The sequence below is a fragment of the Rhinolophus sinicus genome, chromosome 8 (assembly GCF_057876585.1).
Source record: "Rhinolophus sinicus isolate RSI-liver-muscle chromosome 8, RSI-T2T, whole genome shotgun sequence".
NCBI classification, from domain to species: domain Eukaryota; kingdom Metazoa; phylum Chordata; class Mammalia; order Chiroptera; family Rhinolophidae; genus Rhinolophus; species Rhinolophus sinicus.
The window spans coordinates 4,206,783-4,219,180 of record NC_142508.1 but is presented as its reverse complement, the minus strand read 5'-3'; the positions used below and the strand labels follow the sequence as shown (position 1 = coordinate 4,219,180).

The following is a 12,398-nucleotide window of genomic DNA, read 5'->3' as shown; positions in this document are numbered from 1 at the left end:
AAAGGAAAAGCATCCACATTATACAACCATATTTGAGAAATTTTAGCACACCTTTTCCAGAAATTGATAGAACAAATCAGGAAGGATGTAAAAGATTTGAACAAGTCAACTAACAGGGCTACGAAATAGACTCTTTTCCAGTGTACACAGAACAGGCACAAAAATTGACCCTATAGTAAGTCCTGGAGCAAGACCAAACAAATTTAAAAGTATTGAAATTATACAGAGTATTTCTCTGACCATACTTTAGCTTTTAAGCTAGAGGCAAATAGAAAATAATGAGAAATTCTTACATACATATATATTCCTAAATAATCCATGTGTCAATTAAGAAATAAATATTTTGAACTAAACTATAAGAAAGTACCACGTACTAAACATGGAAGATAAAACTAAATCAGTACTTAGAAATGTATAGGCATAAATGAGTATGTGAAAAGGGAAAGGCTAAGAATTTACAAGGAGGTACAAACAAGACTGCAAAGGAAATCCAAAAACAAAACGTTAAGGGCATGTAAAGATGAGAGCAGAAGTTAGGGAAATAGCATTCATATATTAGATATGATCAAGAAAGCCAAAAAGGTTTTAACAAAAATGAAATTGAGCAGCTTGTATAATTCATCAATAAAAGGAAGAAGGCACAAATAACCAACCTCAGGAATGAAAAAGGTGACATCACTACAGATGCTGCTACAGACCATGTAAAAATGAAAAGATATTTCAAGCAACTTTGCAAAAAAAAATTGAAAATTCAGTTAAACTATACAACTCCCACAAGAATACAACTTAACAGACTCAAGAAACAGACCCTTGAATAATAGCCCCTTATCATTTGAAAAATTGCACTGGATCAAGCATTTCCCCCCAAAGGAAACTATGACCCAGAAGGCCTCATAGGCAAATTCTAGCTTGCATTTAAGGAGAAGATCATGTTAGTAATACACAAACTACTCCAAAGAACACAAAAATATGCAATACTCTGACTCATTTTATGAGACTAACATAACCTTGAAACCAAAAGTTGAGGACAATACAAGATGACAGTATCATAGGCTAATCTCAAAAAAAAAATCCAATGTGCCAAGAAGCAAAAGTCCTAAACAAGTATTATCAAACACTCCAGCAATTTATAAAGCTAATAAAACATGACCAAGTTGGGTTTATCTCAAAGATGGAAGGATGGTTTTAACATTCGAAACTCTAGTGGTCACCCACCCCAATAATAAAGGAGGAAAATCATGTGAGCACCTCGGTGCAGAAAGATGATTTGCTGAGAGCCAACATCCATAAATACTCTACCTTAGGATGAGAGAGGAAATTTCTTCATTTGATAATCTACCAAAAAAAAAAAAAAATAGAGAAAACGTGACACTTAATGGTGACATATCTCATGTTATTCAGCATTATAGTGGTTCTAACCAGGGCAGTAAGGCAAGGAAAAAAGAAGGCATGAAAACCCAAAAAGAAGGAACAAAAGGATTATTACAAGAGATATGACTATACACATAGACAATTGAAAGGAATCTATGGGTAAACTATTAAAATTAAGAAAATGTTTTAAATTAAAATTGTTCATGTATAGTAACAACAACAACAACAACAAAACACCCAGAATCTAGGAATAAATCAGAACAGATTTATACGGAGAAAACTTGAGCCCTTTTTTAAATCGTTTCCCTCACTCATCCCTTATAACAGTTTAGGTAGATGTTAGCATTGTAATTACCATCCTTATTTTACAAATGAGCAAACTGACGCACAGTGAGGTCACACAGCCCGTAGGGGATTGAGGTGCGCTTGGAACTGGGGTAACTGGCTTCAAAGTGGGGCCTTAAAACATGCAGAGCAAGAGCATCCCAAAAGCTGCACCTTCAAGGTACATGCATGGAGTCGGAGGCGATTCAGGGAGGAAGAAAAACATTGATTATTTGTTAAATTACTAGCTGGCTACACTTATTTGTATGGTTTTTGTTGAATGTCTGTTCCCCACCTCAGCTGTAAGTTCTGTGAATACGAGCAGGTATGTATTGTATCTATGCACCAACATGGGGTCAGGCACAGAGCCAGGGTTCAATAAACATGAACCGAGTATCTGAACGACGCATGTTTCTGGATTTGAGACACTGGAGAGTGAGGCTGCTGGAATAGATGTATCGAACTGTCCCAAGTGTTCATAGAACCCTTGGACTCATTGAAACTGCGAGCTAAGACCCTGACACCTGGGGCAACAGGCTGCCCAGGCTGGACCATCTTCTTTCCTAGTCCTGGAGCAGCTGTGTTTGCCTGGCATGTCTCAGACACTCCATCTGCTCCATTTCAAGTTTTCAGGCTTTGGTGGTGGCCTGGACTCGGCCTTCCAGGTGCTGAAGGACAATCACCTAGCAGTGGCCCTCATCCCTACATGCACAGGGGGATCACTTGAGAAAGGCTTAAAAATCAGGTTCAGGCTTCATTTATGCAGATTCTAATTTAACTGGTCTCCAGTGGGGCCCAGCATCGGTGTCTGCCTATCTATCTACCTATGAATCATTATATACATCTATATATCTATCCACACATACTCTATTGAAACATAAGTGTACAGAAAAGTGCACATACCCATTGGTATATTTTTAAGTTTCCAGGAGATTCTACTGTGTTGAAAACCATTCTCGTTGGCAAAACTGTAGAACAAGCGAAGTGGGCTTTTCCCACTGTCCCCCTTCAGCCGTTCTCCCTGCTGACCACATAATACTTCTCCATCTCCCCTCAATCGGCAACACCTCGTGCATTTATTTCATTCCAAAAAGAAGTACAGAGTGCCATTCCCGTGCCAGGAGCCCCGGGCATGCTCATGCACCTTCACCACGTAACAGAAGTTCATAGTAACGGATGGGACATGGGATGGCAAGAGGGATGCCAGACCCCTAGAGATAGGCAAGTAGGGATCTCTGGGGAGGGAAACCCCCTCCAGCTGGGGGTCAGTGTCCCCAGCTGAGAATCATCAAATGATTTTCACTCACCTCCCCACCCCCACCAATAATGAGACTTACCTGCTGTGAACCCGGATCCCTTAGGAAATCCTCACCAGCGGATTAATTAATAAATGAATCCATTCCATGAGGCTACCTACTCCCTCCCAAGTATCTACATTTTACCAGAAAATTTCAGGTTTTCAGGCTGTTGTGAACAGGAAAGGAGGCTCTCCTGCGATCGCCTTGGGAAAGCTTCAAACAGAAGCAGAAGCATGAGAGACCCAGAACCCTCGGTGGCATGTCTCTTTGGAGGGGGCCAAATGGCACCTGCCCCTCTCTGCATTCCCTACAGTTCCAGCCTTCAACACCTGGCATGAGAAATGCAGGCTAATGTTTCCTCCTCATCAAATTTCTGAGCTAGAAGCAGGGAGCAGGGTCGTGGTTTGGCAATTAGCTATATTATATTTTGGTTTGGTAGAGCGATTGCTAAATGGAATTCACCCAGGATGGAAGGGAATTGTCCTCTGTGCGTGGATTAGAGAAGAGGAAGGGGTTCCCTCCCCCAACTCATTTAATAGCCCCAGAACCTTCCAATTTTAATTTAATGACACTAAGTACACAGATAACCATTTTTCCCTTCCCCCTGTAGAGGCTAACTTGGCCAGGGGTGGTCCAGGATGTGTCTGCTTTCTGGTGGGTTCTCCTGGCGGGAGGCTTCCAAGGGCTCAGGCCTGAACTGTTTCCAGCAAGGGTTCACTCAGCATTGTGTTGGCCATAGAATGTCCAAGCTCATTGTCCTTTCCAGACTTGTCCCCAGCAAGATGGCGAGGGAAGGAAAATGGCCTGCAGGGGCCACGGCCACCGTGCAGCAGTCGGGGGTGGCCACAGAGCTCACCTACTTGGGCCTGGGTTTCTCCAACCAGGGAGCAACCGAAGGCAAAGGAAGCGTGCGGATGAGGAGGCTCAGAAGAAGAGCGGCGGCGCTGTCACCTCGGTGGGAGTGGGCCAGGCTGGGGCCGAGAGGTCTGCATCGGAGGCCAGGGGGGCGCCTTCGCGGTGGATGCGCTGGTGCCGCACCAGGTGGGTCTTGCGGCTGAAGCTCTTGCCGCACTGCGGGCAGGAGAAGGGACGGGAGCCTGTGTGGATGGCCTGGTGGCGAACCAGGTTGGTTTTGGAGCTGAAGCTGCGGGCGCAGACGGCACAGGCGTGGGGCCGACTGCCCGTGTGCACCGCCTGGTGGCGGCCGAGGTGAGACTTGCGGCTGAAGCGGCGCCCGCACTGAGCACAAGCGAAAGGTCTGGCTCCGCTGTGGGCCCTAGAATGCGCAACTAGGTTAGGCCGCGAGCCGAAACGACGGCCACACTGCGCGCAGGCGAAAGGCCGTTCGCCGCTGTGCACCCGCCGGTGCCGTGCCAGGTGCTGCCCGTGGGCGAAGCCGCGCCCGCAGTCCGGGCACAAGAAGGACCTCTCGCTCGCGGGAGCGCCCTGGGGCGCCGGGATGTTCCGGTGCACACAGGCCAAGGGCTCGGCGGCGGCAGGGTCCACGGTAGCGCCCAGTGCGCACTCATCGCACCCAAAGGGCCGGCCCTCGCTGCGGTGCAGGCGCTGGTGCGTGGCCAGGTTCTTTTTCCAGCCAAAGCTCAGGCCGCAGTCGGAGCAGGCGAAAGGCTTCGGCCCGGGAGGGGGCGGGGAGGAGGAACCCGGCGAGGTGGGTGCGTCGGGAGAGGGCGGGACGCGAGCGGCCAACGCGTGCACCCTCTGGTGCCGCACCAAGTGCTGCTTGTGCGTGAAGCTGCGTGTGCACTGCCCGCACTGGTAGGGCCTCTCGCCCGTGTGGATGCGCTGGTGGCGGATCAGATGGGTCTTTTTGCGAAAGCGCTTCTCGCACTCGGTGCAGGGGAAGGGCCGCTCGCCGGTGTGCGTCTTCTGGTGCGACCCCAGGTGTATCTTCTGGCTGAAGCGCTTGCCGCACTCAGCGCACGGATAGGGCCGCTCGCCCGTGTGCGTACGCAGGTGGCGAGTCAGGTGGGCCTTCTTGCTGAAGCGCTTGTCGCACTCGGAGCAAGGAAACGGTCGCTCGCCGCGGTGGCTGCGCTGGTGCAGCAGCATATGAGCGCGCTGCGTGAAGCTGCGACCGCAGTCGGGACAGGCGCAGGGCCCCTCGCCGCGGTGCAGCCTCTGGTGCAGCCGCAAGGTCAGCTGGTCCCGGAATCGCCGCTCGCACTCTCCGCAGCCATAGGGCTTCTCTGAGACCGGGACCCAGCTGGCCAGCGCGAGCCCACCCAGTGTCCCTGGGGCCCCCGGGTCCAGCTTATAGGCGGCGGCCAGAGAGCCCAGGTCAGGCGCAGGAAAGGGGCCTGGGAGTAATGACAGATGCTGGGGCCATTCGACCTCTTCTGCTTCCTGTTCTTCCTTCTCCACCTTCACCTTCCGAATCATCCACTCCTGCCCTGAAAAGTCAAAACAAGCCAAGTCTATTAAGCCCCACGTCAACGTGCCAATACCGCCACCATTTCCTGGAGCCCTGGGGTCTGGCTTCTGTTCTCGCCACTCTACTGGAAAGTTCCTGAGAATGACCAAATCTGAAGATTCTGCTCAGTCCCCCTCCTACCCTCTCTGCAGCAGAGACACTGGTGACCCCTGCCTCCTAGGGGCTTTCTCCCAGGCTTGGGCATATCTCCCAGAGCGCTTTCCCTGCCTCAGAATATAAGTGTTGCTCAAGGTTCAGGTCTCAGGCTGCACTCTGGGTTCATACGCCCAGGGTGGCTGCCGCAGACCTTCCTGTCCAGCAGGCTCCTTTCTGGAAACAGTCTCTCATCTCCAGTTGAGCAGCTCCCCTCCCATGTCCCCAAACTGGCTGCAGCTCATTAGCTTGTCACCAAACAGCTGTCCTTCCCAATCTTGGGCTGACTTCAATAAGAGGACAGCAGCCTCTTTCCAATGGCTGGGCTCAAACCTTGGAATCTTGACTCTCATCTTTGAGCTTCCCCTGCTCTGACTCCCGCTAGTGGACCTTTGTATTGCTTCCTGCTGTCTGTCAAAGCACCCCCCCACCCCCACCCCCACACATTTCTCCCTTCATTCTTGCCTCTGCAGCCAGGTAGGAAATCCCTGTTTAGCAAGAGGAGAGGATTGAGTGTACAGAGAGCCAATGAATGGTGCCAACCTCTGGAGAAGCAGGGAGGGAGCAGGTTTGAGGTGGGTTTTCCTGGAGCTTGGCTCCTCTTGGGCACTGGAATGGCCCAGCCAACAGGAAGGAACTCGGGGTCCAGATCCCTCATGATCCCTTGGGTTCTCCTCTGCCACTAACCACTAACTAGCAGTGTGACCTTGGTTAACTTACCTCTTTGCTACCTCTCTGAGTTAAGTTTGTTAGTTTGCTTAGGTGTAAAAGTTGGACTAGTTCATGGTTCCTAAACCTGGTGCCCCATCATAATCTCCTGGAGAACTTTTACAAATCGCATCTCTGGGAGCAGGTGCATGACCTGTTCTCTTCCTGTAAAGCTCCTACAGTGATTCTTGTTTGAGAACCATTGAACCACATGATGTGAGCTCCTGTCTGGCTCTAAAACTCTTTGATAGCCCGAGCCTTGGTTACATTACACATGGACTGCCACAATTACATTTACTCCTAGGCTCTTTTCCAGATCCATCGGTTCCAAACAACTATCAATCCTATTGGGACACTGCTTTAATTTTCACTGAGCCACTCTTCTGCTCAAGAATATCAATAGCTCCCTAATATTTACGGGATAAACTACCGTGTTTCCCCCAAAATAAGACCTAGCTGGACAATCAGCTGTAATGCATCTTTTGGAGCAAAAATATAAGACCCGGTATTATATTACATTATATCATATATTAAAGACCGGGTATTATATTATATATTATATTATATTATATATTATATTATATAAGACCTGGCCTTATAATTATATTATATATTATATAAGACCTAGGTCTTATAATAATTTTTGCTCCAAAAGACACATTAGAGGTGATTGTCTGGCTAGGTCTTATTTTTGGGGAAACAGGGCAAGTTCTAGCTGTATCTGAGGTTCATCCCAACCTGGTCCAACTTTCTAAGTACTCCCAGGCATAAGCCTTTCACTACAGCCAAGCTGGTCTGCTCTAACCCCAGTCATGCGTCAACTTTCCTGCCTCAAAGTCTTTTCTCAGCCTAGACTACTTTCCCATCCTCCACACCCACCCCCCGCAACTTGCTTTAAAGCTGAAGTCTACACTTCCCTCAAAATGCAGCACAAATGAAATGCTTGACAATTCCAATGCATGCAAGTCTCTTATGTAAACTCCTATGGCATTTACTGTTAACACACTTTTGTGACATGGTTTATTGTTATTTGTTAATTCTTTATCCTAGCTCATATTAGTGTCAACTAGATTTTAGCTTCTGGAGGGCAGATACCTTGTGTCCTATTTCCTTATGTATCTAATAAATGTGTCTTTATGTGTGTAATAAAAATGAGGATAGTCACCATTTACTGAATGCCAACTAGAGATGACACACTGTGTGTACATTGTTACAACAAGCACAAAGTTACCCTTATCCATGTTGACAGGTGAACAAACTGAGCCTCCTGGAGGAGAGGTAGCTGATCCAAGATCACTTAGCTAGGAAATGCAGACAAAGATTCAAACCATGTCTGTGTCGCTCTAGGACCCATCTCTTTCCACTATACCTAACAGAGCCTGGACGCAGTAGGCACTATATAAATCCTTGTGGAATAAATGACATCACTCAGGCAAAAGATGATTAAGGTTAGTGGCAGTGCAAGGAAGTGATGGTCGGGATTATGGTAAGAGAATTGGTTCGACTGCCCTGGGTATGGAGCACGAGTCAAACACAACGGATTCGGAACACTTGGGTACCACTGAGATCAGTGGAGATGTGAGGGAGGGAATATATTTGGGGAGAGACAGTGAAAAGGTAGACCAACGCCATATATCTTCATGGGAGTTGTAATTCAAGTCATCAACAAGTCTGTACTTAGACTGGGGGAGTGAGGGGAAGTTAGGCCTTCTAGAGGACATTCCCCTTGGTGACCAGCCTCTCTGATTCCTGTTGTACACAGACACGGAATTCCCTCTGGGTGCTGAAGCTCTACAGCAGAAAGGTGCCAGGGCCTGATTCATCTTGGGTGGGAAGGGCCTGTAATGGCTGGCTCATCAGATAACATCTCTGGAGCTTTGCAGGGCCCCTGCTCCCTCTGCGTAGCCCCTGGTGGGATGGAGTGCTGGGAAGACTCACCTGGGCAGGAGCCTACTGGCTCAGCCTTCCGTGGGGTGCGCGCCTGGCCTCTGCAGGGAGCCTCAGCCGGTTTGGTATGGGTGCCTTCTTCAGGTCTGGGGGCCTCGTGCCCTGGCAGAGAACAGGCTACCTCAAGCTACCGCAGATGTCATAGATGGACAGAGGTCCCCACTGGAGTGAGCAAGCAGGAGTTTGAAACCCCTGTCCCAGGCCCACCGGCAGGGACCATACCCAGCCCCTGTCATACCTGCAGGGACTGAATTCTCAGCTGCCCCAGGGCCGCCTCAGGCTCCTTCAAGCTGGGCAGCTCTTAATACTGTGCGGGTTGCAAGAGCCACAGCTGTGAGAAGTTTCTGGAATATGTGTATGCAAGGTAGTGGAAACAAGGAAGGGCCCTGCCCTGAGGCTTACATGAGGCTCCTCAGAGAGCTGGGGACCTCTCAACCACCAGATGGGCCCGTTTCATGGCAAATCATTGAAGAAGATCAGGGTGTCAAAGAGCCAGGAACACCCCTCCCTTGGGGATCTTCTCCTAGGTAGTATCTGCTTAGCTACATCCCTCGTCTCTTGCAAATCTTGCTCAAACCTCACCTTCCCAAAAGGCCTGTTCTCATACCGTATTTAGTCCTACAGCCTGGCCCACCCCACCTAGAGTGGTCTCAGGAACCCTCCCTCTGCTTTATCCGCCAATAGTACTCATCCATTTCAAACACAGTTTTGAAGTGCACTTATTTTTACATGGGCTGGTTGTTGACTCCCTGCTCTCACTGGGATTAAGCTTCTGGAAGGAAAGGGTCTTTGTCTATTTGGTCACTGAAGTATTCCAAATAACTAGAATGGCACTTGGCACTTAGCAGGTGCCAATAAATACTTGATGAAGAAAGGAAGACGCCACGCTGAGCCACCATCAACAGTCCCCACTTACCCGAACACATGCTCAGTGCTCTCTCTTCCCTGGGAGGGCACATCTGTTCCTGCACATTATGGGACCCTTCCCCAGGCTCACTTTGGGGGGCCATCTCCGGCTGTCCCACAGAGAATCCTGTTCCAGGTAGAAGGATGGGTCCAAGTAAAGCATCAGTACAGAGAAGGTGATCAAAGGCAGGGGCTCTTCCCTTTCCCAGCCCACCCAAGGGACGTTCCCCAACCTGCTCTGGAAGGAAAGGTCTCTAGCCAGTATGAACAAGGACAGCCAGGCTCCCCAGTGGCGTTGCCCGGTATCAACCTCAGCCCCTTTGTGTTGAGTCAAGGGCAGGTGAAGGAAGAGAGAGTAGATATAAATACCCTGTCGCTCACGGGAACGCATGTGCACATACAGCCTAGCACAACCTGCAGCATGAGCCAGGCATTCACATACACCCTGATGAAACCCAAAAGGACGCTGCCCTAAAGACTCCCAGGGGGTCTTAGGGTTTCAGTCTGTGAGGATGGCTTTGCCTTCTTTATTGTAGAGAAACAGCAGGCTCAGCAGGCCCAGTGGCCCCTGAATCCTACCCCACCCCCCCAGTTCCTTCCGTTCTGCTGGCTCACCCAGGTTGCTGAGGGCCTCCAAGGTCTCTCTCATGACAACCCTGGGCAGCTCTTCCTGGGGATCAGACCACAGACCCTAAAGAGAAAAAATATCCTTGCTCAAAGTCTCCTCAGGGCAGCTTCCACCTGGGCCCTAGTTCTGCCCAACCTCTTCCCATCAGCTATCCCCAGCCAGGAGTTCCAAAGGTGATATTGCCAGATACAAGTGAGGGAAAAGAGGGAAGGTGGATTTCAGATCGCACAGAGATCTTCAAAGGTAGGACAAGAAGGAGGTCTTGAAGCCATTGCTGCAAGCTCTGGTTAGCTCTGGCTAGCTGCTCCACCTCACCTGGCAGGTCAGCCCATCAGTGCTCCCGTGGGGGTGTGGGGGGAGGGGACGTCAGGGATCAAGCAACTCTCTGGGGGAGAGGGTGGAGAGTGAGAGACCAAGGAACCATCTCCTAGGCCCTCCAGCTGTCACTGCAGGAGCTGGTGAAACAGGAGCCAGCCGAGGGATGGAGGTGAGTGTCACCATTGGGCACCGGGTAGGGCAGGCCCTCAGAGGAGGGTCCTTGCCCAAGGCAGGAAATGGCTCTGGCTTCCTCTCCCCCAAACCTTACCTCAATACCACTGCCCTTCCCCGCGGGTCTCCCCCAGGCAGGGCCACCCCGCCCTCGTGCCTCCTTCCTCATCCTCCTCCATCGGGTGCCCTGCCCCCTACTCCAGCAGACTCCCCTCCCCCCCCAAATCTCTCTGGCAACCTACCCTCTGCCCTCCCTTCTCCTGCTCCCTCTGCCTTCCGCCATCTCTCCTCACCGAATCTGGCTGGTTCCCCAGCTCCGCCCTCAGCCTCGCCCCTCCAGCTCCTCCCCCAGCCCGCAGGCCACCGACCAACCCCTCTAGGCCCCTTCCTCCTCCCCTGTCCCCCAGCCTCTCCTAGCTGTCTCCACAAAGCGCCCCCTCCCGCTCCCCAAGCTCCGGGCTGCCCTTCCCTCCCGGTTCTCCCCGGCTCCATCCCCCTCCCCGGTACACACCCTCACCCTTCCTCTCCCCTCCTCTTTTCCTTCCTCCCAACACCGCCCTCCTCCTCCCTCCAACCTGCTCTCCCCTCCCTTCTCCCTCTCCTCCCCCACTCTGGTTTCCCTTCCTTCTTTCCTCTCTTCACCTCAGTTCCCTCCCTCCTACCGGCTCCCGAGCCCTCCTCCCCCTCTCCTCACACCACCCTCCTCGCTCCCTCCCTCCTTCCCTCCCTCCTGCAGCTCTCCTTCCCCTCCGAGGCCCCCGGCTCCCTTCCCCCCTGCCTCCCCTGCAGGCTCCCGCTTCCCTCCCCACCCGGTCCCCAGAACCGTTCTTCCCCTCCCCCTTCCAGTCTGCTCCCAGGCACCCCCCAAGACGCTCACTCCGGACGCTCTCCCCCGCCCTGCCCTCCCCACCCCAGCCTGCCAACACACCTCTGCTTCCCCTCCCCTCCCATCAGTGGCTTCCTTCCCCATTTCTGCTCCCCACTGACTTCTCTACTCCCCTCCCAAGTTTGCCTCCTCACCAGACCCCTCCGGTCCCATCTCCCCGCCTCCTCCGCTCCCCGAGCCTCTGCGCCTAGACCTCACTCGGGTTCGGGAGCTCACCTGTCACCCCCCCTTCTCCCCGCACCCCCCCCAACGGCCCGATCCCCGCGCCCAGTTTTTCCTCCCCCACCACCCCTCCCACACTTTCCCCCTTCCAGAGCCTCCCCTCGGATCCTCGCACCCCTTTCCCATCGGACAGCCCCCGCCCCTTTCCCCAGCCCTTGCCTTGCCTTCAGCTCCCCGTCACTCCGCTGCTCTGGACCCCCCTGACCCCCCCAGCCGAGCCCTCCTTCCCCAGTGCCATCCCCTCCCTCTTCCAGCCCGCGCCCCTCCCGGGCCCTTTCATTCCCCTCCACCCCTCCCCACCCCCTCCTGTGCCCCCTATCCCCGGGGCTGTCACCTGCGCGGAGCGGGCAGTGACTGAGTGTCGGTGTGGCAGGGGGAGCGGGTAGAGCCGCGGACTGCTGGGCGCCTCCACGGCCCGTACCTGGCGGGAGGCGAGCCAGGTCTCCCCGTTGCTGCCGGGACCCCAGCGCCCAGGCGCCCTGGCCTCCAGCCCCTGCCGGCTCTGCTCTCAATGGCGCCTGCTGCCCGCAGCTTGGGTGCAGACTGCCCGAAAGACTGACAGACTGACAGCCCTGAAACTTCGCGGGGAGGGGAGAGGAAAAGACACGGGGAGAGCGGGAGCGGGGAAGCGGAGCCCAGGAGGGGGAGGGAAGCAAGGAAGCGGGAGAGGAGCCGCGGGGCACCGGTGGGAGAAGCAGGGGACCCGGGTGTCCAGGGGCGGGGTCGCAGGCGGGCTCACGGCAGGGTCAGGCAGGCAGGTGAAGGTCTGGAGGGACGACGTCCGGGTAGGTGATGGGAAGTGGGAGCTAAGGAACGGGGAAAGGGAAGGGGGGAGGGGGAGGAGAGAGGAGGGAGAGGAGTCTGGGAGGAGGGGCACTCGGGCTTTGAGGGAGGGTGCTCGCAGGCACCGAGGGAGGAGCCATGGGAAAGGTGGGGCGCAGGGCGGGGGCGGCGAGGACTTGGGAGGACGAGGAGGGGGCGTGTTCGGGGAGGAGAACCAGTGTCTGCGCTGCTGTCTGCCTCGCTGGTGTCTGC

At 52.9% G+C, this 12,398-nt stretch overlaps 1 protein-coding gene across 7 annotated transcripts; it reads right to left on the bottom strand.

Annotated features, from left to right (window-relative positions):
- Window positions 1-14: 14 nt before the first annotated feature.
- ZNF467 (zinc finger protein 467) lies at window positions 15-12,015 on the bottom strand. Of its 7 annotated transcripts, none has more exons than XM_074315184.2 (5): window positions 11,698-12,015; window positions 9,754-9,829; window positions 9,149-9,265; window positions 8,224-8,334; window positions 15-5,404 (listed from the first exon to the last, which is right to left on the bottom strand). In XM_074315184.2, the coding sequence occupies exons 2-5, from the start codon at window positions 9,785-9,787 to the stop codon at window positions 3,918-3,920; spliced, it is 1,749 nt and encodes a 582-aa protein (XP_074171285.2). In that variant the 5' UTR covers window positions 9,788-9,829; window positions 11,698-12,015; the 3' UTR covers window positions 15-3,917. The 7 variants fall into 7 exon arrangements, with proteins under 7 accessions (XP_074171285.2, XP_019594947.3, XP_019594948.3 ...); XM_019739388.3 differs by having other exon boundaries at window positions 11,785-12,015; XM_019739389.3 differs by lacking the exon at window positions 11,698-12,015 and adding an exon at window positions 10,498-10,575.
- Window positions 12,016-12,398: the final 383 nt, after the last annotated feature.